Genomic DNA, 27,774 nt, shown 5'->3' with positions numbered 1-27,774 from the left:
CTGGGAACACCAGCAAGGTGTCATAAAATGAACGCCAAGGCGGCCACAAGAGGAGGGCCGGGAACCGAACCCAGCGCCCAGAGCGGGGCCCTTGTGGCCGACGTGACGTGGCTCCGTCAGGTGGAAACCGTGCGATCCTCTCCCGACCCAACTCACAAGAGATAAAGATGTCTAAATAACCACGACCGTCGCCGCACACCCTGCCGGGCCCCGGGGGCGGAGGGGAGGGGAGCGCCTCCTCGGCAGAAGCGGCGGCCCAGGCTTGTTTGGAGGTTCGCAATTCACCATGATAAATGTAAAGACCAATTAAGGTTTGATCCTTGCACACAGGAGGCAGACGGCGGCTGATGGTGGAAACAATTAACGAGCATGTCCCCTAATTCCTGCCGCGGCTGCTGAGCACACCGCGGCTCCCCAGGCGCCCGCCGCGGCCGCCCCCGAGTCCCAGAGCCCCCAGTCCGGCCCTGGAGTGGGGCGTCCTCCTCCAGGGAAAAGGTGCGAGGAGCGGGACCCCGGGTGGCCGGGGAGGGGGCGCGCCGGGCCGGGAGGCGCGGAGCCAGCCGCCTACGGAACCCAACTGTTTGCATCGGTGACCGGCGGGCGAGGCGCGCCCGAGTGGTCTCGCCGGGAAGGGGCGGCGGGCGCTGGAGAAGGCGCCTAGCGCGAAGCTGGGCGGCGCCCCGAGGGCGGAGGACAGGTGGCCGCGCGGCCGCAGCCAGGTAGCGAATGGCTCGGGGGCTGCGCAGCGCGGTCCCAAAGCTCAGCCCGGCCCCGGGCCCGGCTCGCTGCCGCCTGCCATGGGAGCGGCCTTGGGCGGAGGGAGGGGGCGCGAGACCGCACCCCCGGGCCCGGCGCGCCTCGGCCGCTGGGCTCCGGCTCCCCTTCCCCTTCCGGCTCAGCCCGCTGCCCCAGACGTGACCCCCGCGCAAGGTGTTGGCGATGCGCGCTACCCGGGAGCGTGTGATTAATGGCCCCGAGGTCGTGGGCGGCGCAGGCACGAGCCCCTTCTTGGCCTGGCCAGGGTGTGAGGGTATCCGGGAGCACAGCGAGGTCATGGCAGCGGGGGCCTCCGGGAGCGCGGCGGCGGCGGAGGAGGAGGAATTGGAGAAGTAGGTGACGCGGGCCGAAGAGGCTTGTCCCCTCTGGCCCCAGGGCTGGCGCCGCGGCGGGTCCCCCGCCCCAAGCAAAGTTTGGAGCTACGGGCGCTGCGCGCAGGTCCCTCCCCGCGCAGTTCCCTCGGCGGGGTCTGTGCTGCCGCCGCTGCCAGGGCAGGACAAAGGCTCATTAACACGTGATGGGACCGCGCTTCATAAATGGGACTGGAGCGAGAGGGAGCCAAAGACAGCGCGAGCGGAGGGAGAGGCAGGGACCGCGCGAGCGGGACGAGGCGACGGGCGCCCGGGCTGGCGGAGACGGGCGGCCCCACACCGGGCCAGGCGGGGCTCGCGGGAGGACCCAGTGAAGAGCCGGGGAAGGGGCGAGGCTCGCCGGCGGTCGGAGCAGCGGGGCGCCAGTCCCGGTCGCTGTCGCGGGCGGGCGCTGGAGACCGGGACGCCGGCGCTCGGACGGACTGACTTGCTGACCGCCCGCCGGAGGCACACCCCACTCCACCCCACCCCGCCTCGCCTCGCCAGCAGCCCGGCGCCGGCGCCGCCTCCCGCACGCTACTCCCTCTGCCACCCCTTCCTTCTCCACTTCTTTTCCGCCTCCGCCTCTTCTTGTCTCCCGCGGTGCCAGCGCCTTCCCTTGGCCCGGGCGGGGGCCTCCGCTCCCTGCAGAGCTCTCCGTAGTCAGTGGGGGACATTTCGTTCTAGCGGACAACCAGCCCCTGAGCTGGGCGAGAGGTGCCAAGGGAGCTTCTGTCCCGAGGACCAGGGGATGCGAAGGGTAAGACCTGGCAGAGTTGCGTTTGGAAATACTTTTTCCGCCTCCCGCCCCCTCGGGTACGACCAGTGTGGTCCCCAAGTGTCCTTCGTGGAGTTCTTATTCCGTGTGAGCGAATCGTGCGTCGGTGTTTACTTAGCTGTGTGGCCCCAGCCTGTTAACTGTGATCTGTGCTACTTCTGGAGATTTCTACCATTTACTATTTATTGAATGTGTGTGCACCTGGCTCTGTATGCACTGATGTCTGTTTGTAGAAAATGTGTAATCGTGCATGTTTGAAAAACGGGCGCTTGAGTTGGTGCTGAATGCCTATAAACCATATTAGCAGCTAAGTCTTCCCAGGGAAATACATCGATCTCTGCTGCAAACCTAGAAACTGACTAATGTAAAATAGTAAATGTCATATAAACAGATGTATGTCAAATAATAAACTTTTGATAAAGAAAAAGCTACAGGAACCACTTCTCTTTGAGGAAAAACAAATGTCCATGTAACTAATACCTAAAATTGAATGTTGATGGAACCATTTAACTCAGAACTAGCCGTTAGATGACTAAAGTTAATGTTGCATTTTTAAAAGACATTTCTTGTTAAGGCTTACAAATCATAAACGGATCACCTCTCAAATAAAAATATATTTGCTGTAATAGACATGAGAAACTGTCATTTGGTCATTTGGAAGTTTAAAAGTAACATGCATGTTTCTGATTCTAATAGATTGTCTCTCAGATATTTAAAATTGAACAGATGAGAAAAACAAAAGAAATGTTTAGTAACGTATTAATCATTTTGCCTCCCGTCTTTTTTTATTTTCCTCCAAATAAGTGCTATTCTTGCCTTTGTTGTTGATTTCTTGATATATTAAGCCTCCTCAGGCATGTAATCCAATAAGATATTAGAACAGATTTACTGGTTTTAAAGGTGTTGAAAGATATCTCTGTGTGTCCCATAACTTCTCCTCATTTTTATTACCAAGTTAATATCTTTTGAACAATGGGGGAAATGCAGTTTCTTAGAGGAAGCTTAGTGGACACTGAGTATTAGTGGGGTCGCCATTGACATCAATCTATTTTGCAGAATATTGAGAAGCTCAGAGCAACCAACCTTTAAGGTTCCCATAGGACTTTATGTGATTTAAAGTGTTGCTTTTCTAATCCTACCCTACTGACAGTTTGCAAGGGAAAATACACTGATTGATTTTTCTCTGCCCCTTTTTTCCCTGGTACTCCTCCCCCTCCCCCACTCTCTAACTCAGTTAAGAACAATTTTATAAAAATAAAAGGCCATTTATAGTTTCTTAAGTGAGACAAATTACTTTCAGATTATATCCATACATGAGCAGAAGACATGCACCTCCAGAATTTTAAACATTGCATACTACAGGCACTTATTTGTAGGCACAATGGCAATTACCATACTGGGGCAAGAGACTTGATGTTGGACATGGTTTTAAAAAACTAACCCATTTTAGCTTATGAGGAGAACTTACTGTAAACCGACTCTTTTTGTTTCAAAGATGTCTCCCACTCCAGGCGAGGAGCGCTCTTGGCTGAGGTATGTATCAAGTGTCTGATGGGGAGAGGTCTCATTGTGTTTCGAAGTGTCCATGGGGGCAAAATGATGCCACAAGGTGGAAATACTCAATTCTGGCCTTTCACAAATAAAATTACTGTGCTTGCATACTCGTTGTTAGGAAAGCAAATTAGATATTCATGCCCCTGAATTTTAATAACATTAATATATGTATGTAAGAAGAATGTTATGACTAGAACCTTAAATAAGCCATAAGTGATTATTATTTAGTGTGTAAAGTTTTAAATTCTGATGAAAACCAGGTCTCACATTGAAGTAGTGCTTGGCTTTGTTTGTTATCCACTGTTTTCTGTCTTTTTCTGTTACCCATTTCCCAGTGGACCATGTTCCTCTCTGTCTTGCCTGTGAGATTGCTCTTCTCTAATAAGCCTAGCTGCAGGATCAGTGTGTTCTTTTTGGCATTTCAAAATGGTAAAATAGTGAAATTGTTAAATGTTACCAAGATGAAACTGCTGGGAATGAAATTCTCGAAAAGAACCACTGTATTTGTGGCATATTTCAGCCTCTTCCAAAAGAAAACTCTTTGATTCGGTTTACCTATTTTCCCAAGAAGGAAGCAGCCCCATTGATTGTGTTGATAAGTGTTTAGTATGCAGTGTCAGCTTATTAATTACTAAGGCAAAGCCTGAGAAACTGTTTCAAAACAGTCATATAACACTGTTCTTTGCTTTGACTCAACATTAACCACGGGGAAATTTAGACAGGCTCCTTGGTTGTCTTGCATATTAATGTTTGGAATTAGAATTCAAATACTTTGCTATGTAAGAATAAACTATTATGAGATGGAACTTTCTAATAGCAGTTTATAGTTGACCACGCTTACCAAATGTTTCTTACCAGAAAACAGTTGGCCTAATAAGGGATTATTTCCCATAACTAGCTATGCAGGAACGCTGCAAAAACAAGAGTAACAAATTGAATTTGAAAATACCTAATGACACATAATTAGCAAAATGAAAGATTTGGTTATAGCTTCTTGAATTTATAAGAATTCTGGGTGACAGTTATTGTTTCTTTTATTCCAGGAAATATTTTGGAGAAATCTGAATTGATCTATGTTATAAAGTTAATCCAGTCTAATCTAAGAATATACAGTGAATTAAATGCTAATTAAAGCAATTAAAGGATGATAACAGGCAGTAACCTAAAGGACAGACTCCATCTTACTTACCAAATTCCATGTTAGCTCAGTTGCATAAAGAACATAGATGAGAGCTTTCATTCCCTGCTGAAAAGGATGCCATGCCTCCACCAGTGTAAGTCTGTTTCTTCTATTTTTGTATTTATCATTTTCTAATTGAACTGACAAATAGAGTGAAACCAGGCTTTGGGTTTAAATTACTTATAATTCTGCTATTGACTCTAAAACAATCTGGACCCAACATTGTTTGAAACACTGTGCTAGGGCCAGGTTTACATACTGCATATCTGTATTTTGAGAGGCAGCCTGCTTTGCTGATTTTTCTCTTACATACTGAAGACTGGTAGAGAAGTCAAAGAATAAGAGGAAATCAAAATCAGTTTATACACCTTGTGTTGCCAAAATTTTAACTTCATGTTTTCTTCCCTGAATCTCCAGTTCTTTCCTAATCCTATTCTCAGAGAAATGGTAAGTTTATATTATGGCTGCATGAATGCTGCTTTTGGGGACTTGGGGGATTCAACTTTTTGCCACTGAATTGCTATTTAATACTTTGATAAGCATTTAATTCTCTGTATATTCTTAGATTAGATTGGATTGACTTTATAAATTCAGATTTCTCCAAAATGTTTCCTGGATTAAAAGAAATAGTAACTTCACCCAGAATATATGTATAATATCAAAGTATATATTGCATAATTTTGGACAACTGGACATATAAACTCACTTTTATTTACATGTATAAACATTTTTATGGATGTAAATCATGACTGAAATAAAAATTTAAATATGTTGCCTTTATACATTTGAACATATAATTCTGATTTTAAATAAATACTACAAATTTGGGGAAGTGTCCGCATTCAAAGCAGCTGGTGCAGATGGACACTGAAGAGTTAAAGCAAATATCCACCTTGAATGGAAACAAGGCCATTCTTGTTTTCCAGGATAGGTGGAAATCTGTGCCAGTCCCATGCGTTCTAAGAATCTTGCAAATATGCCAGGATGAGCGTCACCACATTTGATTATAATTTTATCATAAACACTGATGGGTTTAAGACAGTTTCTTTTTAGCCAGTCCTTTTAGTTGTTTATTATTTTTTGGAAATTAGGGCTATACAAGTTGGAGGAAAATACAGAAGGTTATTACCATATCTCAGAATGCATATTAAGATAGTTATATTTTTTATATACAACACATTACAACATTACCACAAGTGAGTTAAAACTATAGGAAATTTGTTAGGGGGGCAGGTTTGTAAGGTGGGTGATTTTTAGTAGACCCTGTCACCCCTCTTGCTGCTTTCGAAATTGTTTGATGTTAGAGCAAACAACTTCCATCTCAAACTTGCTCACATGGATAAGGGGTATGTTTAATACATATTGCTAATAAGAGGTCAAAGTCATGACATAAAGTAGTGTAATTATCTTTAGTTCTTATCAAAGTATTTACTAAAAGCTTTCCTGGGTTATATTTCTTGACTAAACAAGGCCCCCTAATGAAACAAAGTATATTTTTTATAATAGTTTAGAGGACAGTCAGTTGCATGTATATATTCTTGATCTAGTTTCCATTTATATTTTCCATATATTTGAAGTATTTTCCATATAGAAGAATTAATAATGGGCAGCCTCTAATTTAAGTTTCACTTGGACAGGTTAAGCTAATAACTTAATCACCATGGAATTCTCGAGGTTCATAGTTTGTATGGGTTTTTGAGGGAAGAATTGTTTACTCCCAAAACCTGAGCAAATGGGCATGGCAGAGTCATTGCAGTTGTTCTGGGAATACTATGAATTCTATTTTAGCCCCAGCTGGAGAAATGTTCACACCTGCACTTTAGGAAAGCTCTCAAAGTTTTGCTGTCTTTGCTTTGTTTTCTTTTGTTTTTGAATATGTAGAGACTGGTTAGATGGAAATCATTGTTTTTGAGCAAATTCTTTTTTAACCCATTGTGCTATTGCATAATATTCTATATTTTTGAATGTTTTCAAAAGTACATTTTGCATTTTTTTGAATGCAAGAATTTAATTTGCCTTTTCTGTCAACACAAATGGCAAATAATTTTTCCCTAAAATACAATATTTTACTACTTAATGTCTTATTTTTCCACTCTTATTTGGATTCTTAATTAATTAGGAAATTATGTTTTTCAAAATTTATGTTTAAATGAGAGGGTCCCCCTCTTTCCTTCACCATTTCTTTATTCATTCTTTTAGATCATAACTTTAGAGAAGAAAATTGGAATCAATGTGAGTCCTGAAAATTGAGTGAAGTTTTAAGGAGTATTACATTCAAGTTGGCGATAAATTCTAATATGCTTTTGAAAAAACAAATTCTAGTCCAGGCGCGGTAGCTCACGCCTGCAATCCCAGCACTTTGGGAGGCCAAGGCAGGTGGATCACTTGAGGTCAGGAGTTCGAGACCGGCCTGGCCAATGTGGTGAAACCCTGTCTCTACTAAAAACACAAAAATTAGCCGGGCATGGTGGCACGTGCCTGTAATCCCAGCTACTCGGGAGGCTGAAGTGGGAGAATTGCTTGAACCCAGGAGACAGAGGTTGCAGTGAGCCAACATCAAGCCACAGCACTCCAGCCTGAGTGACAGAGTGAGACTCTGCCTCAAAAAAAAAAAAAAGAAAAAAAAAATTTTTAAGTTTGTTTTAAATAAATTTCTACTTATGTGGACATTTGTACTAGGTAATTCATAACATTGATTTCTTCAGGTCAAAAAGCTAAAAATGATGTTTTTATTTATTTATTTTTAATTTATTTATTTTGAAATAGAGTCTCACTCTTGACCCAGGCTGGAGTGCAGTGGCACAATCTCGGCTCACTGCAGCTTCCGCTTCCTGGGTTCAAGCGATTCTCATGCTACCATGCCCGGCTAATTTTTGTATTTTTTGTAGAGACAGGGTTTCACCATATTGGCCACGCTGGTCTTGAACTCCTGATCTCAAGTGATCCGCCTGCCTCAGCCTCCCAAAGTGCTGGGATTACAGGCATGTGCTACCGTGCCTGGCCTAAAAATGATGTTTTTAATATAGCAAGTTAATCAATATAATTGTTGGTCTTTAAAAAAAAAGATCATTCAGGTACTAGACCTTTGTCACTTGTGTTTGCTTTTAACTCAGCTATATTTAAAAATTAATCAAATTTATTTATTCTTTATATGAGTGACGTAATGCCACTATGATCTGAGTGTTTTGGTTTATTCCATGGTGTTTGGCTAAATGGATCCAATTTTCAGCTCATTGAAATGCATTGCTACCAGAATTTGCTAAATGTTTTCTTTAGCTTTTGTACAAGTTGTGGTGAGCAGGCAGTATGCATGTGAAAAACAAAAGCTAGACAATTTAACATATAACTAAAACAAGTGCAAGATTGGCCAAAGAATTTTGTGTCTCTGCATATGTGGGAATTTGACTTTGGAAGATACACAGCTGCTTTTGGAAATGACATCTAATGTCTTATAAACAAAAAAGGAGAAATCTTTGAATTATTTTAGTCCTCAGCTAAAGTAACTAATTGTGAGTAATCTGTGATCCATTTTTATTGATGAAATAATTAGAGGGAGAACAGTTTGCCCAGAGTCATATATTTAAGTGCCTTGGGATATATTTCTAAATATTTATAACTTTTAGGTATTTTTGAAATATGTCCACTATAAAAAGTGTAAATTGCATAATTACCAGAGTAATTCTGTAAAATAATTTGCAGTAGATCTATATTACTTGGGCCTACAGCAAAATTTTCAGTTTAGTTTGTTCTTTCCTGGGTTTGTCTCTTAAGATGTAGTATTTTATGGTTTGGGGGAAAAGAAGAACAGAAACAAGTATTTCCAGCTTGAAAGAAATAAGCTGACATGTTAATTACTTTTAGTTTTTTCTTGTTATGCTCAATAATCATGGGTTCCTTCACAGTGGTGGTGAAGGAAATGTCTTAGCAACCCTATAAAGCTTTGCATAGCCTTTGTAAATAGAATTAGGAGAAAATGGTGTGCAGTTCTTAATATATATCTGTGTATTGTATCAGTACACATTACATTTTGAAGCCACTTTCCGTTGCTGGACAAAATACGTAAAAAAGTTTCCTGAAAAAGTCCAGAGAAGCCCTGGATTGTAGACTAAAAAAACTGGAGAGGTTCTCCACTCTTTATTCTTATTTTCTGGCTAAATGACATTATCCTGTTCCAAATAGGAATACCTCGGTTATAAAGATCTTCTGTGGGAGGTTATTTTATCTTGAGCTGGCTCCCGTAGCAATCTGTTTCAATGATCTAAAAACCTATACTTACAGAATATTCTTTCTTCTTATCTAACCTTAGTTCTTCTTAAAGGTTAAATCTACTTCCCCTTCTCATTTAGTCCTTTCATATGTCTCCATAATCTTTCACAGTGGTTCTTAAACGTCAGAATGTGCTAGAATCTCCTAAAGGCCTTGCTAAGAATGGAGATGCACCCCAACCCTAGAGTTTTTGTTTCCATAGATCTGATCTGGATCCTGAGAATTTGTTTCTCATAAGTTCCCAGATGCTGCTGATGCTTCTGGTTGGGAGACCACCCTTTGAGAGCCACTGACCTATAGACTAACCCTGCATGCACTTACAAACCGTTGTGTAACTTCTCAGACTGGTGTTTCAGATGTACATTGTAATTTTCAGCCCATTGGTACCTGTCTTATTTACTAATTCAGTATGTTCACATCACTTTTTCTGAACACTTTTCAGTTCCTGGAATCTCTTAATTCTTAATTGTATCACACAAACCCTAAGAAGGGCTTGATCCGGAATGAATACAATAGAACACCCTCATGGTTTCAATGGCATAAAAATTCTGCACTTGCATCCAATTTGCATACGTACTTCTTAATCACAACTACATTTCCAGAGCATATTTTGCATTGCTACTGAAACCTCGTTCTTCCAGTTCTGTTTGTATGTAATTATTTACATCTTGAAAGCATATTTTTCTGTTTATGTCTTGCATTGTTAGCACACACTGAAAATTTCCTAAACATTTTGACTAAAGTAGGTGATACATAAGTTCCTAGTTTTTAAAATAATGTCTGAAGGAAACCCCGGATTTACGCAATAATAAAAACTTATTTAAAATTATTTTAGTGAGAGAATGATAGGAAGGAATTGAATTATTTAGAAAGTCACTATGTCCTCAATTTGTATGAATATTTGAACCAAGATTCGTTTCTCTTGTTAAATATTCCATTTTAGTCCCTACAATAATAGAGATTAATTTTCCATTCTTTTTCATCACAGAATTAGGACCAGTAGTGATGATTGCATATTTGGAAATTAGAAAGCTGAATATTTTATAAAATAGAATGAGTTGGTTATTAATATTGATTGTGGGTTCCTGAGACCACCCCTCTTACTTTTAACATCTCTTGGTTTAAACATATTTGTTTTAAGTAGAACTGCTTTCCTTTTCTCACTCTTAATTACTTTCTTGAGGCAGAATTCCCGATATTCAAAATTAATTTTTATCAATATATTAAATTTTCTCAATGCCCTTTTGCCTCAGAAAAGTAATTAGAAATTTAGTTTTCGTAGGCAGTAGTAATAACCCATTTTAACTCTCCATAACATATTTTCCTATTTGTATTTTAATTAATTCAGTTGTAAAATACATAAAATGTTGTAGTAGGAGGAGAAGTTGCTCAACCAAAGCAAGAACTATGTCCACCAAATAGAATAACAAATTGATTCCTGAGGGCTTATAAAAGCCACTCCGTCTAGTGGTTGAATTTTCACGACTTCTCTTGAGAAGTTGTTTTGGAAACACACTTGCAAATGGAGAAACCCATTTGGGAAACATCAATGCACAATAATGTGCATTTGGGGGAAGAAAAAAAGTCCATTATAATAGTAATTTCATATATTGTCTTTAAAGGTCTATCAACAGCATATAATTAAGATTCATTTAAGGTTGTGCATGTCACAAAAGACTCTTGATACTTGATACGTCATTGCTAAGTAGCTGAACTTTGCAGTTCATAATATGTACTCAGGCCGAACAAGGATTGGAATAAAAAGTAAATACCTGATCTTTGCCCATAACTTCCACTTGCCATCAATATAATTTCTATGTGATACTGAAATAAGACATCCTGGGGTAAATAATTGATGGATTCAATATAATTTTCCCATTTGGACACTTTTTCAGATGGATGTTTGTATGAGACCAAGATTCAGGTTTAATGCCCTCATGATCAGCTGGCTTTATGCCAGAATAAACTGTCCATGGTTAAAAGCTGTTCTGTTATGTTGGATCTTCCATGTTGCTGATGCATACCAACATTTACTTAGTAAGCAGGTATTGAATACCTACTCTGTGCCAGGCACTGTGCCAGGCAGAGGACCTATAAGATAGTTCCCAGCTCTCAAGGTGTTCATGGTCTGAAGGGTTTAGACACAATAAAGACAACTACAGGATGGCTCAGCAATGCCCATCACCTCTCCTGGGAGAAAATCTCAAAGCATGCAGAGAAAGAGAATTTACACAGCCCAGTACTATCTGATGATTAAATCTATTCCCTTTATATGTTTTTATAAGCTATTCTACTCTTTCAACTAGGGAAAGGAAGACAGAAGGGTGGGCTGTATTCGAGGTGGAGGGGTGGAGGGGAGAACCATTTCCCTTGCTTTCTTGACCTGACCCATGTCCCTTACATGGGTGTGAAGCATGGATATATTTTGGGTGTCATCTATCACAGAAAAATGTTATATCTTGGAATATAATGTCCACAATCCTAGGCACAGACTGTATGCCCAATAAAAATGTGTTAAACCAAGCGTTTGAAGGCCTATAACTTTATATCTATTAGCCACATTGCTGTAGTAATGCAGTTTTACATCCATTGGGCACCAGGAGATGGTAACGGTCACTCATTTGTTGGAACAACAAATGATGCAAGGTTTATATAATTGGTCTACCTTGATTCCAGCCAGGAACTTAGGAATGGGCCACAGAAAGTCTTCTTCTCCCTGGTCTAAGAAAACCTCATGGCTCATGGTGGGAAGTTGAGTGATTTTGAGTGTTTGAATTTTTCCATGTAGGGAATGGATGTTTGAAGCTTTCATTTACTAATAAGCATGTCTCATTCAGACCTAAAGAAGGTGCCCTATTCATGTCTCACTGGTGTTGTGGAAAGTGTCATTACCATCTATATTCCTGACAATTGACTATTGAAGCAAAAAAACACCTCCCCTTACAAAATAGTGGCAAAAATGACTTAGGTTTTATTTGCCTGTTACTGCCATTAGCACCAGTGACTACAAACAAGGTGCTAATGCAGAGTTAGGATTTATACCTTATAGTTAATTGGCATACTTTGTTCCTGAAGACCATGGAGCAAGGATGACTTGCAAGTGCTTTGGGCAGCCCTTTTGCTGTCAACAGATCATTCCTTCAGATTTCAGTTGTTTACTGTGTAAAATTATCATGTACACATTAGATAATGTGTACCTTCTCCCAAACCAACTCTTCTTCCCTGTAAATCAATGAAAGGGTGTCTTATTAAATGGTTCTTGGAACTCTGTGTTGAGAGCAAGGGCTTTGAATTATGCAGACCTGGATTGAAGTTCCAGCTCTGCCCTGTCTAGTTAGAGACCTTGGGTAAAGCATTTTTCTCTCTGAGTGTGTGGAATAGAGATTGTAATAGCACCCACTTCATGTAAATATTAAGGAAAAATAATATATTTTTTCCATGACTGGCATATAATAAAAGTTTAAATGTTTCTTAAATGAAAATATTTGGAAATTAGGGTTTTCTCTATTGTGCATTTACCCAAATTCTCTCAGATTTGAATCTGGAGAAATAAGACCTGGCTTTTAGTTGGACTTAATTTGTATGCTTATGGACTCAAAGAGAAAATATGCCTTCACTGATAGATGAAGAGAGAAGAAACTGTGAAAGGTGTGCTGCACAATTGGATATCATGTAGCATACTTTTCACTGTTGCTATGGACTCCTTGATAATGAACTGCAAAAGTAAGAGCCTGTTTACTAGTTTCTACACATTTTGTGGACTGGAATAATATATCACCTTCCACTTTTAATGACCAAATTTCATATGCAAGATAAAGACAATTTTATAGAGTATTTTGAATATGGCCATGGCTTTTACTTAATTGAAAACTTTGTATGTTCTCTGTTAGTGGAAGGCTGCTTTAATAATTGCTCTCCGGGTGGGTGCAGTGGCTCACGCCTGTAATCCCAGCACTTGTGGGAGGCCGAGGTGGGCGGATCACTTGAGGTCAGGAGTTCAAGGCCAGCCCGGCAAACATTGTGAAACACTGTCTCTACTAAAAATATACAAATTAACTAGGCGTGGTGGCATGCGCCTGTAATCCCAGCTTCTTGGGAGGCTGAGGCAGGAGAATCACTTGAATTCGGGAGGTGGAGGTTGCAGTGAGCTGAGATCACACCACTGCACTCCAGCCTGGGTGACACAGCAAGACTCCATCTCAAAAAATAAAAAAATAAAATAAAATTGCTTTCTTTACCCAGTATGTAGAAAAGATCTCTCTCTCAAGAAAAATGCCAAGGCACTCTTAATTGGAGGAAACAGCTAAACAGAAGAGCAAAATTAAATAGTAAATGGAATTTGTTATACAGATCAACAAATGAGTTTATTTGTATCATTAATTCAAGAGGCTTTGTTTTTTTAGCATCATCACCACGTAGTTCCTAACCCAATGAAGTTGCAAGACATCATTTTCTTGAGCCCTGAAATTGTTTTAACTAGTCTCTAAATGTGAAATCTTTGGCATATTTCACATTAAATTTGAACAGAAATACAGTCTAATACAGTCTTACAAGTCTCTTAATGTCCTAAGTTCATATCAATTGATATATTTTTATGAAAAATATAACACTCACATATAGTGTTAGTAAAGAATAGACTAGAGAAAATGGTGCATTAAATAACTTCTATTTTGTGTTACAAAATACATGAAGAACTGAAGGTATGAGAGCCAATTGAGCGTTACCAATATAATGGAATTTTCTTTCATATGTAGGAAAAGGAGCTGACATTAATATAAGGAAGAAAGATTATGTATTTTTGCCTGAATTATCAGGATAATTAAGTCAATCAATTATTTCACTTTGCTGTAGAAGATGAGGGAAAAGTGACCAAGCTTCTTTAATAATTCCAAAACTCTAATGATTAGGTAAGAGTTAGAAAAGACTCATTGCCCATTCAACTGGAGTGGAAACATCGTTCATCAAGTTATGATGTTGGCCTATGGCATCTGCCGTGTATATTGACAGCATGACTTAGACGTAATGCAGTTATAAGAGTCAACTAAAATTTTCCCTACTAACTTTAGAGAAACACATTAGCACAGTATTTTCTTGATCAGATTAGTAGAAAACAGACTTGTTCCCAGAAATGAATGGAAAGTAACCAACAAATATATCCACTGGAACCTGCATTCTCTTGAACTCTTCACAAGGTTCTTTTATGAGGCCAGCCAAGCGAACAACAGAACCAACAAAGTGGGAAAAACAACAAGTTAAGCAAGGGCCTGGAACTTCTGCATTTGACATCCTGGACTCCTGTCAATGTAGACACTGTGCCAGGCATTTTCTCTTTAAAGCACTTAGAAACTTAGAATATCAGAGAAGGAGTATGATGGGTTAAAGCAGTCTATAATATATCAGGGAGCACCAGTCCTTCCAATACTTCTACAGTGTTTTCAGCCTAGAACACATGGACATTTTAAACACTTTGTGGTTATACGAATAAAAATAAAGACTCTGGATAAACATTAAAAAAAAAAAACTTTATGCAGCAGCCATACCCACAAAATTCCTTTGATGATACCATAGCTTGCTAGCTGATAGATATGGTTTTCTTGGAAGGAGGTAGTGGAGAGGCAGGTTTGCATGTAGAGAAATAGACAAAAAGAATAGATGATATTAGTCTAAAAATTGAAGTGATTTTTTAAAAACAATGGATTTAATACTTTAAAATATTTTTATCTTTACTATGAAGTCATGATTTATATAGCTTACACTGTTAGAATATGTTGGCTATATTTTTTAAAGCAGAATTCTAGGAAAATTCCCTTATATGTCATTCAATCATTCTTTTACTATAACTGTAATAAAAACCAACTGCTTCTTTAATAGGTGCATCTACACATCTTGCTAGAAATTTCCAATTATGATTTTCCCAGTAGCAAAGAAAAACAAAATTAATGGCAGCTACGTCCCCCAAAGCCTAAGCCATATTAGTAATGAACTCTCAAAGAAAGCTGTTGATGCAAAAAATAATAAGGTGGAAATTACTGTAATAATCCAAATGTAGAAATAAAGGAAAGAATTATCAAAATGCAGAGAGCAGTTTTCCTGCCATGATCCCATTAACTGTTAAAATAGCCTGTGCACAATAGTATTTCAACATTACTGAGATCTTTGAACTACATAAAATTCATATATTTTTAACTGTATTCTTTAATTAAATTGGCTTATATTGGACAGAAATTACTCTATTATCATATAACCACACCCATGCCCTAGCTTACATTTTAACAAGCTAGTTTGTTTTAATGAAAGTGCTTGGTTGTGTTAAAATGGGAAATTGTGATCACACTGGTGGTGATCTTAATCTAAAGTAAGTCACAGAAACATGTTTTTTGTGCATTACTGGAATAAGATATGTGATCCTTTGTCTTCACTGAAGAAGCTTTATAGCTCTTCCAAATAGTGACTAAATTTTAATCTTTAGGGCCATGCAAGTAGGCAGACTTACCTAGATGAGCTTTGATAGGAAATAGGGATTTAGTAGCAGGTAGTATTAATTACTATTGGCAAAATGCCTTAATTTACATTTCTAAGAATCCAGAAGACTTAAATATAAGATGCAAAATGGCTTTAACCTAGTTACTGTTAATTCTGAAATCGTCACATAAAATCTAAAACCAGACTGTGGAGTCTGAGAAACTTTGATTCATCTGGAAATCCATCATATTCTAGGCAACTTACTTAACATCCAATGGCCTCCATTTCCTCCTCTGTGAAATGGGGATTATAAATAAGCACCTGATAGGGTTGCCTTGACAATTTAATGATAGAATATATGTAAAGTTTCTCAAATGGCTGGATATAAGAGACATTCAATAAAGGTTCCCCATCCCTCACCCATGTCTCTATATATCTACTATTTGCTTCATGTTTTAAGTGCTGAGGCAAAAATAAGATTGAAAAATTAAGGCAATGAGCATTCTTGAGATATAATTAGTATGTATTATATTATTATAATATATTCTTACAATATAATTAGTATATAGTATATAGCAAAGAGCCATAATACTAAGTAATGATAATAATAATACCCATTGAAGACTTACTTTTGTGTCAGGCACTATGTTTTACATGCATTTAATTTCATTTAATTTCAGATCAGTTCTTGCGATTTAGGCATTATTTTCATCATCCTCATCCCCATTTTACAGATGAAATACTGAGGCTTCAAAAGACTGATTGCCCAAGTACCATCTAACACCAATCTTGGTCTGCTAACTCCTAATTCCATTGACTAGGTGCTTTGACTGGTTGGAATCAGTGAAGAAAACAAGGAAGATGGTAATATCCCTGTCTTAGCTTAGAGAGACAGTGTATCAGAAAAAGTTACAAGCAAGGGCCCTAGACCTGCACTATCCAGTATGGTAGCTACTAACCACATGGAGCTATTAAGGGCTTGAAATGTGGCTCTCATCTGGGTGCAGTGCTTGCTCTACTACTTACTAGCTTTGCCTATAGCAACTTACTTACCCTCTATGCCTTTCGTCTGAAAATGGAGATAATAGCACCTACTTCATAGGGCCATTGTGAAATAAGGGAATTGATATATATATAATAGGCTCAGTGTCACCAGTCCATAAGAAGCTCTCTCTATATGCTTAAAAGAGGAAAACCAGCAAGACTTAGTGGTCTACCTGATTGTAGAGGTCAAGAAAGAGGAGGTGTCATAGTTAAGTCCAAGTTAGGAACTTAGGTGACTAGAAAGACTACTCACAATGCCATAACAAATGTGAAAAGGTTCTCATGAGTCAACTCTTGCTCTTTGCAAACTTATGTTTGCTAAACAACTCCATTTACATATGAAAGTTTTCATCCATAATCAAAGGGACACAGAAGGCAGCCACAATATATGAGAGAGCTGTTCCCTACATGGTCCTGGCACATCCACAAACCTAGCTTTTGCCTTTCGACTCCCACTCATACTTAAAACACCAGGCTTACTGGCCCTGAGTGACTTGCTGAGTGATCTGTGGTTGGAGTCAATTTATTGCAGCATCATTTCTAATAGCGAAAGATGATAACCTAAACCTCCATCAGTAGGAGGCTGGTCACACTCATCTAACAGATCCTTAAGGCAGCTGAATGAAGAGAGAGGTTTTATATACGAATATGGAACTGTTCACAATGTGTACTTCTAAGAAGAAAAGAAAGGTATGTATAATAATGTTAGTCACTATTTGCTAAAAAGAAAACAAAGAGGGGGTAAATACATATATTTGTGTGAATATGCATGGAGTATCTCTGGAAGGGGTAACAAGAAACTTATTCCTTGCCTTTGAGAAAAAAAACTAGGTGGCTGGGATGTAGGGATGAGAGGGATTGACTTTTCTCTGTATGTCTTTCTGTACCTTTTGAATCTTGAATCTTGTGAATCTAATGCATAAAGATAATCAAAATTTCTGATAAACTAGCTTCCAGTTGGAAAGTGTAAAGGGGGAGTTAGTTAATTGAGGGAAGATGGCATAAGGAATGGGAAGATGACTGGAATGGCTCACAGGAGCTACTTGGAGATGGAGGCTCAAACTCTGGTTTTCAGGCTAAATGTCTATTGCATTAATTATTTTTTCTGTCCTCTAATTTTAAGAAAAAGGCAAATGCAAATCACTGTTTTAAGGTACCACCTAATAAAAATTCAACTGCCATTTTATTAGGTTCAGGTGAACATTTCTGTGGGAACTCAGCTCTCTGCTCTCCTGCTATCATGCTATCAGGCTGGTAAACCACTTAAGAAAAAAAGATGCCATTCTGTGTTTGGAAATCTCATTCTAGTTATGGAAATAAATATATGAACTCCTCATTATATGACGTGATGAGGCCTGTAATAGAAGGATGCGCTGGGGAACTAGTTATACCTAGTGGGAGGGGCTGGTCAGGAAGGTCTCAGACATGGAAGTAGCATTGGCACAGACCTGGAAACATAAGTTTAGTAGGCAGAGAGCTTCTATCCAGATAAAAGAAGGGACAAGGTGAAGGAGGAAGGTGTGCAGGTATGGTGGTGTATTCAAAGAGCAGCAAGTCACTCAGGGCCAGTAAGCCTGGTGTTTAAGTATGGGTGGGAGTCGAAAGGCAAAAGTTAGGTTTGTGGATGTGCCAGGACCATGTAAGGAACAGCTCTCATACACTGTGGCTGTCTTCTGTGTCCCTTTGATTATGGATGAAAACTTTTCATATGTAAATGGAGTTGTTGAGCAAATGTAAGTTTGCAAAGAGCAAGAGTTGACTCCTGAGAAATAGCCAAATGGTGGGACATATAGAGCATGTTCTAGAAGAGGTGAGGATATGAGAAAAGATATGACAGACAGACAGATGAACAGGGAACCTAAGGATACTCGAGAGTTAACATTGGAGCCAGGCTGAGGTTAGGAACTCAGGAAATATTTTAGATAAAGGAGCCCGGAAGCACTGGGCAACTGGCTTGGCTGTTGGTCTTTGGTCTTTTATTTCTGCATCCTTTATTTCTATAGCCACTAGCCTTTGCCCCTGAGACACTACCTTGACTTGATTGGCGTTAGCAGACTGTACCAGCACACTGGGTGCCTCTGTGTGGCTTGTACCCTAGAGCTCCTGCCTCTGGTCCAGTAGGTGGTGGCTCCCATCTGCTTTATTCTATGACAGTTACAGGAGAGGTATGCAGAACTGGTTCAGAAGCCCAGACTAAAAAAACCCTCAATTTTCTTAGTGATGATAGAAGTTACCCATGGGAGGTTCGGGGCCCTCAGTTTGGCAGTGCCTCCTACTGCCATCACAGGCTACAGTGATCTTGTAAAAGGGTTACACAACCATGGAGGAGCTAAGGGAGCCTTCTGGCTTACCTGTCACATTAGTGCTGAGGGCTCTTTCTCTGTTCACCATTTGGTATGGCATTGCCAATATTCTTGTTTACCTCTCTGTAGCCAAAGTTGCTTATTGCATATAGCTCATTCCGTGAGAGTTTAGACTAGATAATTATATAGGCAGCTTCATTTAAAATGCTAATAACCTTACCTAAATAGAGCATATTTCTAGCTCAATTGGATTGGGCAGCTCTCCAGGCTAGATACCTTGATTCAAGTTACGTGATCATTTTTTTTTTATCAACATTGGGAGAATCCTTCCCCTTCCTTGGGTAGAAAAGAGCTTCTTGTTTTTGTTCTATTTTGAAATAGATATATTCAATCAACCAGCTTATTTGGAGCCTTCTTCTGTGTGTTAGGCATTCTACTAAATGCTGAGTAGATACAAAGATAAAGTCCCCTGTAAGATCTTCAGTGAACTTACTGTCTAGTGGGTGGGAAGAAGTAGTGGAACAGATGCAAACACAAAGAAGTATTAGAAAATCTGGTCAGTACCATGATAGAACTCTGTTTGGGTATTCTGGGAGCCCAGAAAAGGGTGTTCATCGCCATGGGAAGCAGGGAGCTGTGGCAAGAAGTGACATCAAAGTGATGGGGAGGAGTTGACCAAGCAGGAGTGTAAGGGGCAATGGGAGCAACAGCACTGAGGTGAAGAGCAGTCAATTTGCTGTGTTTATGGAACTAAAATTCATCTGGTGTAGCCCAAGTGGCAAGGCCAGGGCTGGCAAGAAGAAGACTGGAGAGGTGAGCAGGAGCTACATCACAGGAAACTTTTTACTGGACTTCATCCTGCAGGTGGGAGATAGAAAGCCGTCCTGTTTAGGGAGACAGGTTGTGGAGAGTATTAAGGACAAGAGCCTGAGGGTCAGAATTGGAAAGGAGCTCAGCTGGACGGAAACATAGAAGGCAGGCGAGAGTTGCATACGTGTCTGGAGGGCCTGGGCCTGAAAGGGAAACTGCGTGAAAGTTTATATTTGGTTTTTAGGGCAAAGACATTGAAAGAGGGGAGTCCCATAATCAGCATACATTTATGAAGATCACCCCCACAGCTGTGTGGCAAGTGATCAAAAAGGAACAGGACTAGAGAAGGGCAGGAAAACTGGTCAGAAAGCAGGCGCCCTAACTCTGGTGAGCGGTGATGAGATCCTGGAAGTGGAGGTGGCAGAATGTGGGAAGGTGGGCCACATTTAGCACTTTATGCCTGTTCCAAATTACTTTTCTTAGGAGTCATGACACTAGGGTATTAAATAAAATTATTTTAATTGACTCTGTGTCCTGTCCCCACCTACACTGATGCTACCTATTCTTAGCATAAATACCTTTTCCTTGGGGAAGCCTCCTTCAGCCCTCTAGACTGGGTGTCCCCAGGGCATCCTGTGCGTCCCCAGTTGTAGCTCTCCCCATGCTTTCTTTTAATTTCTGAGTCAGCTGCCTGCCTCCTCTGCTAGACCATATCCTTCATGCGGGCAAGGACTCTTTTTTTCACAAGAGTGTTGCTCTGTTGCCAGACTGGAGTGCAGTGGCATAACCTCGCCTCACTGCAACCTCTGCCTCCCTGGTTCAAGCGATTCTCCTGCCTCAGCCTCCTGAGTAGCTGGGATTACAGGCGCGCCACCATGCCCAGCTAATTTTTTTTAAATTTTTAAAAATTTCTTTTTATTTTTAGTAGAGACGGGGTTTCACCATGTTGGCCAGGATGGTCTCAATCTCTTGACCTCATGATCTGCCCGCCTCAGCCTCCCAAAGTGCTGGGATTCCAGGCATGAACCACTGTGCCCGGCCAAGGGCAGGGACTCTTTCTTGATGCTGTCAACACTAGTGTCTAGTATAGTAGCTAGACATAATACAAGTGCATAGTGGATGCTCCATAATTTGTTAATACATGAATAAATGAATTATTCAGATATGTAGGGTCTCTGAATTAATAACTCATTTATTGTTAGTTCAACATTTTAAAAATTTTTTCTGAAATAGTGATTTTCTCTCCCCCAACCCCATACAGTGTGATATGTTTCAGGAACAACAAATGCCAATTAACAAGTAATACATTGTTTTAATTATTATTTTAATTGTCATAGATCTCACTCTATACTTCTAATTTTGAAAAAGAAACTAAAGAAATGAATAGCCCACATTTTAAACAAACATTTATAAATAGTAAGATCAGTTCTCTGGCTGTTTATTTTGAAACAAAACCAAATTGCTTAGCTTAGAATCGAAGAGCCTTAAAGTTTGGGCCTTTCCTCTTAGCTGTTCACATGGAAATCCTTGGACACTGTCCCGCCTGTCTCCTGTCACCAGGCACACTTGTGTCACCAACCTACTCATGAGGGGGGCTGTCAGGAGGCCTCCTCCATATCCTCCTCCCCGCTGTGAAAAAGCTCAGTCTTGGCCGGGCACAATGGCTCACGCCTGTAATCCCAGCACTTTGGGAGGCCGAGGCAGGTGGATCACCTGAGGTCAAGAGTTTGAGACCAGCCTGACCAATATGATGAAACCCTGTCTCTACTAAAAATACAAAAATTAGCCGGGCATGGTGGTGCGCACCTGTAGTTCCAGCTACTCAAGAGGCTGAGGCAGTAGAATCACTTGAACTGGGGAGGCGGAGGCTGCAGTGAGCCCAGATCGTGCCACTGCACTCCAGCCTGGTGGCAGAGCAAGACTCTGCATCAAAAAAAAAAAGAAAAAAAGAAAGAAAGAAAAAAAAACCTCAGTCTTCCTATACGCCTCATTGCAAGTTTGGTCTTTGTGACATTTTTCTTGGTTGATGTGGACATCCTAGAAGTCATGTCAGCCATGGCTCAGTCCAGACCTCTCCTTTTCTGGGTGAAGAAACTTGTCTTGAGGAGCATCTCTCCCCACATGGCCTCAAGCTTCCTCAGTTCTCACTAGCTCCCTCCTCCCCCGCTACAAGTAACACACAGACCACACAACTCACCACTTGATTCTACACTGTCTTATTCTTTGGTTGTCTTTTACATTTAGTCTCATTTGTCTGACAAGGTGAGGTCTCCAAGAGTCGGGGTCCTGTGACACATCAGTGCTCTCACCAGCCCCCACCAGCACTGGGATACCATGTGTATGTGATAGGAGAAGCCAGGTGCTAAACACTTCCTAACGTGACTATGAAATGGACATTGTCCCCAAGAAACATTTCATTTAGTTCAGTCTTCTTGGCCCTGGAGGTCCTTCCTGGATTCACACACTGACTTCAATAGAGAGGGTTTAAATAATGAAAAGGTCGTATGTTTCTGGTGTGTGTCACGCCATCCCCGAACTTTGGAGAGCTTTTCTCTGAGTAACTTACTCATTTTGTTGATTGAATCTGATGAGAATTTGACCTCCTACTGTTCAGAGACAGGAATGAGTTGCCATGACAGTACATTTGCCACATTTACAGTGTCTCTTTGTTTTTATTCTTCCTGTTTCTCACCATTCAGCTTATTTGTTTTCCCTCCTCTTAGGATTGCCCCCTGCGGGTCACTTTCTCAGTCATTTTGAGCTCAGCCTAAGCAAAGACTGAGGTTATGAAGTCGATCCTAGATGGCCTTGCAGATACCACCTTCCGCACCATCACCACTGACCTCCTGTACGTGGGCTCAAATGACATTCAGTACGAAGACATCAAAGGTGACATGGCATCCAAACTAGGGTACTTCCCACAGAAATTCCCTTTAACTTCCTTTAGGGGAAGTCCCTTCCAAGAGAAGATGACTGCGGGAGACAACCCCCAGCTAGTCCCAGCAGACCAGGTGAACATTACAGAATTTTACAACAAGTCTCTCTCGTCCTTCAAGGAGAATGAGGAGAACATCCAATGTGGGGAGAACTTCATGGACATAGAGTGCTTCATGGTCCTGAACCCCAGCCAGCAGCTGGCCATTGCAGTCCTGTCCCTCACGCTGGGCACCTTCACGGTCCTGGAGAACCTCCTGGTGCTGTGCGTCATCCTCCACTCCCGCAGCCTCCGCTGCAGGCCTTCCTACCACTTCATCGGCAGCCTGGCGGTGGCAGACCTCCTGGGGAGCGTCATTTTTGTCTACAGCTTCATTGACTTCCACGTGTTCCACCGCAAAGATAGCCGCAACGTGTTTCTGTTCAAACTGGGTGGGGTCACGGCCTCCTTCACTGCCTCCGTGGGCAGCCTGTTCCTCACGGCCATCGACAGGTACATATCCATTCACAGGCCCCTGGCCTATAAGAGGATTGTCACCAGGCCCAAGGCCGTGGTGGCGTTTTGCCTGATGTGGACCATAGCCATTGTGATAGCCGTGCTGCCTCTCCTGGGCTGGAACTGCGAGAAACTGCAATCCGTTTGCTCAGACATTTTCCCACACATTGATGAAACCTACCTGATGTTCTGGATCGGGGTCACCAGCGTACTGCTTCTGTTCATCGTGTATGCATACATGTACATTCTCTGGAAGGCTCACAGCCATGCCGTCCGCATGATTCAGCGTGGCACCCAGAAGAGCATCATCATCCACACGTCTGAGGATGGGAAGGTACAGGTGACCCGGCCAGACCAAGCCCGCATGGACATTAGGTTAGCCAAGACCCTGGTCCTGATCCTGGTGGTGTTGATCATCTGCTGGGGCCCTCTGCTTGCAATCATGGTGTATGATGTCTTTGGGAAGATGAACAAGCTCATTAAGACGGTGTTTGCATTCTGCAGTATGCTCTGCCTGCTGAACTCCACCGTGAACCCCATCATCTATGCTCTGAGGAGTAAGGACCTGCGACACGCTTTCCGGAGCATGTTTCCCTCTTGTGAAGGCACCGCGCAGCCTCTGGATAACAGCATGGGGGACTCGGACTGCCTGCACAAACACGCAAACAACGCAGCCAGTGTTCACAGGGCCGCAGAAAGCTGCATCAAGAGCACGGTCAAGATTGCCAAGGTAACCATGTCTGTGTCCACAGACACGTCTGCCGAGGCTCTGTGAGCCTGATGCCTCCCTGGCAGCACAGGAAAATTTTTTTTTTTTTTTTTTTTTTAAGCTCAAAATCTAGAAGAGTCTGTTGTCTCCTCGGTTATATTTTTTTAAGTTTACCATGCTCAGTGAAAAGGTGATTGTCACCATGATCACTTATCAGTTTGCTAATGTTTCCATAGTTTAGGTACCCAAACTCCATTCTCCAGGGGTTTACAGTGGAGAAAGCCTGTTGCTTAAGTGACTGAACGATCCTTCAAAGTCTCAATGAAATAGGAGGGAAACCTTTGGCTACACAACTGGAAGTCTAAGAACCCATCGAAAAATGCCATCAAATGAATAATGCCTTTGTAACCACAACTTTCACTATAATGTGAAATGTAACTGTCCGTAGTATCAGAGATGTCCATTTTTACAAGTTATAGTACTAGAGATATTTTATAAAATGTATTATGTCCTGTGAGATGTGTATCAGTGTTTATGTGCTATTAATATTTGTTTAGTTCAGCAAACTGAAAGGTAGACTTTTATGAGAACAATGGGCAAGCAGTGGATACATGTCAATGAGTGCACTTTTTTTCTATATTATTGCCCATGATATAACTTTAGAAATAAACCTTAGTATTTCTTCAAATATCTCTATTTAATTTTGACACTGAAAAAACCATAAAGGTTTATTTTTCTGTTACCTCAACAAGAAGAATTTGAAGACTTCAAAATATTGGGCAGAATTCATTCACACTTAAAAATTTATTAGCCCTGCATTTTCATAGGAAGACACATTGTCTTCTGGACTATAGCTGTTCTAATGGATTGTAATCAGAATGAAAGAGAGAAAGCATATTGACTTTTTTTGAGCGACATCTCTGACTTTCTTTAGTCTTTAGCTATTACTGGATCTCTTAAGACAGCATGTGTTAATCTTAATGTATATTGTTATCACTGTGCAGTTGCTGTTTACTTGAATAGTATTGTGTTCCTGTATTCCAGGTTTAAGTAGATTTCATGCCTGGGTGGCCAGACAACAGTCTTCATTTTTTTTAATTGAAAAGAAGTAGTGTCTGGATCAGTAAAATTATACTGTGTGTGAGTGTGAATATAAATGTGTGTATGTGTGTTTCTGTCCTGTAACTGTTACAGTAATGTCATAAAGTGAGAAAACTGTGACCAAGTGTAAACTATTACTACTTGCTGCACTCTTCCACATGGATTCAGTTTCTAAAATTGAGTTCTTCCTGTAATCTTGTTGATAAAAAATACTGACTCCAACCATTCAAAAATTTCACCCCATCCCTCCTTAAGAGATTGGATCAAGTATTACTAAATTGACCTTTAGGTATTACATAAGACCAGTGTTTAGCAAGAAATAATGACAGACATCCAAGTAAGGGATGTATTTATAGTGTCATTGCCGGGAAAGGAGAGTACTTTGGTTTCTGAGCACCGAATATTGATCAAGATGTCAGTCACTAAAAGGAAGACAGTTCTACAGGAAAACAAATGATAACATTTTTCAATAGCGTGTGTAGGTAGTATGCACTATATACATCACATTAAAGTAGGACTATCACACCCAGCCCATGTGGCTAAAAAAGCTGAATCAGACAGTGGATGAGACACAAAACGGCAGTGAAGAGCCGACACACTTGGCATTGACGTCTAGATATGCTGCATCTGTGCTTTGCCCACATGCCCTTGGTGACAGCTGAGCACCCAGCTCTGTCTTGGTAGGTTTGGGCTAAGGAACAGACCTCTCCTTTGCTCATGGTTAGCAAGATACACTCAAGCATGAAGATAAACACAGCTGCTTTCTTCTTACACCCCGGTCTCATACTCCTTAATGGCACCGTGGGTGCTCATTGTTGGGCCTTTTTCCAGTAAGGAATGATATTGATGAAGAATCTACTTAACCCTGACAAATTTTAATTATAATCTCTTCTTATACAGATAAAACATGACTCCTACAAGGCCCCAAGGTCTACATAGTCTGAAGTGAAGTAGAGAGCTGGCATCTATCTGGTGATTTCTAGCTCTCGAGATACCCAAGCAGCCTGATGGGGCAGTTCCCCTTCTTACAGTTCAAGCTCTAAGGCAGGATGTGGCTTGTGAGATACTTTGCATTGTCTGTCTGCACACCTTGAATCTGCCTGCTGGTTCCCTTACTTTACCTCTCTGTCATGTGCAGATGAAGGCTCAGGGTGCTAGAGGATTAATAAGATCTCTTTCTAAAGAAAGGAGAGATTATTGACAAGAAGAACTCACCAGGGCAGGGTCTAGTTTCCATTTAAGAATTGCCAGTCTTTTGTCCTGCATCATCTTGAATATTAATCCACATATTTCAGAGATCACCAGGCAGTACCAATGCTCTTTTCACAGCTATGAAGAGCTAGTAGAGACGAAATTCTTGTTATGGTAGAAAAATTTCACGATTCATTTTTGAAACTGCATTTGTGCGTATGCAATGTAGATTTTATAGTGTGTTGTGCTTTCAAGATCTAAATCACATATAATAAATTAAGGGACAATGGGGCTGACAGCACTAAACTTGGTGCTTATTGATATTCTAAGAAATATCTGTGAAATATCATCACGTATATTATACAACCTTCATTTAAAAAGGTTTAAAACTAGTTAGATTCACTTTGACACTTTTCATATCATTTCTTAACCCAAGTGACGAAAACGTTGTCCCCAATGAATACACTCATTAGAATTACCACTTGGTAATATCACTCATTAATTAGCCCCATAATTAGATCCATTAATTTAAATATGAGTTAAATTTAAGTAAGTTTTATAAGGTCTGACATCAGAGGTATCTTACTTTCCTCTGAGGATGATGTACTTGCCCTGACCATGCGTTTTACCATCACACATGTCTTCAGAAAGGGCCGAATTCCCAACCTGCTCATTTTTTTAAATCAGAGTCATGATGAGTCAGTCCTAGAATGTTTCATTTGGACAAGTAGGGCTGCCTCCAAGAGGAACCTCTGATCTATTTTGTATGAAATATATGTGAAAGGATATGAATCTGAGAGATGCTGTAGACATCTGTCCTACACTTGAGATGATTTCCAGGCCTCTCTGGCACTTTTGAGTTAAGTCTATCTGGTATTAAATGCCAAGGACCTTTTGCTGCCTAAATCCACTCTGCAGGAAATAGGCCCAACCACCAGATAAGAATTAGGCCCTGGATGAGTAGCGCTCTAGTTACTGTCCTGTTGATTAATTTCTGCCATTTCATGTCCATAAAAGAGACCACCCATATCATGCACACAATTAGATTTCTCACACTCTAACTGTATATTTGTATTATATTTTAAAATCTCCTAAATGCTGGGCAATGGCTATTAACAATTAATTGTCTTGCACTGGCCTTCTGATGAAATGTTAACAATGCCTATTGTAATATAGAAAAAAACATTCTATCTACTGATTTGGGCTGAATGTATGTAAATAGGTTTCTAAAAAGTCAGATGTTTGAGCAGTGGCCTAGAAATCAGTAATTTTCAGATGGGAGGGTTTCTTTACATTGCCGTGGCATCTTAAATGCTATCTTCATGTAAATTGACTGTACTAGGCCTACTGGGGATCAGAGTTCCCAAGAAAGGAAACCTTTTCTTGTATCTGGATTCAAATTTATTTCCAATGTTTCAAGTGGAAAACATGACTCTTTAATGTCTGTAAATCTAACATTATTACTTTTCCTCTTAGAAGAATATTGTATTGTTAGATGTTTGTTGAGCTGGTAACATCGTTGCAACCACTGCAATATCTTCGTTAGTAATCTGTATAATACTTTGTATACAAGTACTGGTAAGATTGTTATTAAATGTAGCTTCAGTCATTAAATTACTATAGCAAAGTAGTACTTCTTCTGTAATATTTACAATGTATTAAGCCCATAGTATATTTTATTTCAATGGTGTAATTAAACTGTTACTTATTCAAAGAGAAAACATCTCATCATGTCTATTGTCCAAAGTTACCTGGAATCAAATAAAAATTCTAGATTACCATGAAGAACATAAAATGCCTTTGAACTCTGCCTTATTTC

The 27,774-nt window shown here is 40.6% G+C and overlaps 1 protein-coding gene across 3 annotated transcripts; it reads left to right on the top strand.

Moving 5' to 3' along the window:
• The first annotated feature begins 418 nt into the window (after nucleotides 1-418).
• Nucleotides 419-27,774, top strand: CNR1 (cannabinoid receptor 1). 3 transcript variants are annotated; one of them, XM_054492423.2, is made up of 2 exons: nucleotides 419-495; nucleotides 22,248-27,774. In XM_054492423.2, exon 2 carries the CDS (start codon nucleotides 22,311-22,313, stop codon nucleotides 23,727-23,729), a length of 1,419 nt encoding a protein of 472 aa, XP_054348398.1. In that variant the 5' UTR covers nucleotides 419-495; nucleotides 22,248-22,310; the 3' UTR covers nucleotides 23,730-27,774. The 3 variants fall into 3 exon arrangements, with proteins under 3 accessions (XP_054348398.1, XP_054348396.1, XP_054348397.1); XM_054492421.2 differs by lacking the exon at nucleotides 419-495 and adding an exon at nucleotides 1,794-1,887 and having other exon boundaries at nucleotides 22,248-27,773; XM_054492422.2 differs by lacking the exon at nucleotides 419-495 and adding an exon at nucleotides 4,593-4,733.

Source organism: Pongo pygmaeus, chromosome 5, assembly GCF_028885625.2.
Source record: "Pongo pygmaeus isolate AG05252 chromosome 5, NHGRI_mPonPyg2-v2.0_pri, whole genome shotgun sequence".
NCBI classification, from domain to species: domain Eukaryota; kingdom Metazoa; phylum Chordata; class Mammalia; order Primates; family Hominidae; genus Pongo; species Pongo pygmaeus.
The sequence above is the reverse complement of the archived record's forward strand: the minus strand, read 5'-3'. Positions and strand labels throughout refer to the sequence as shown.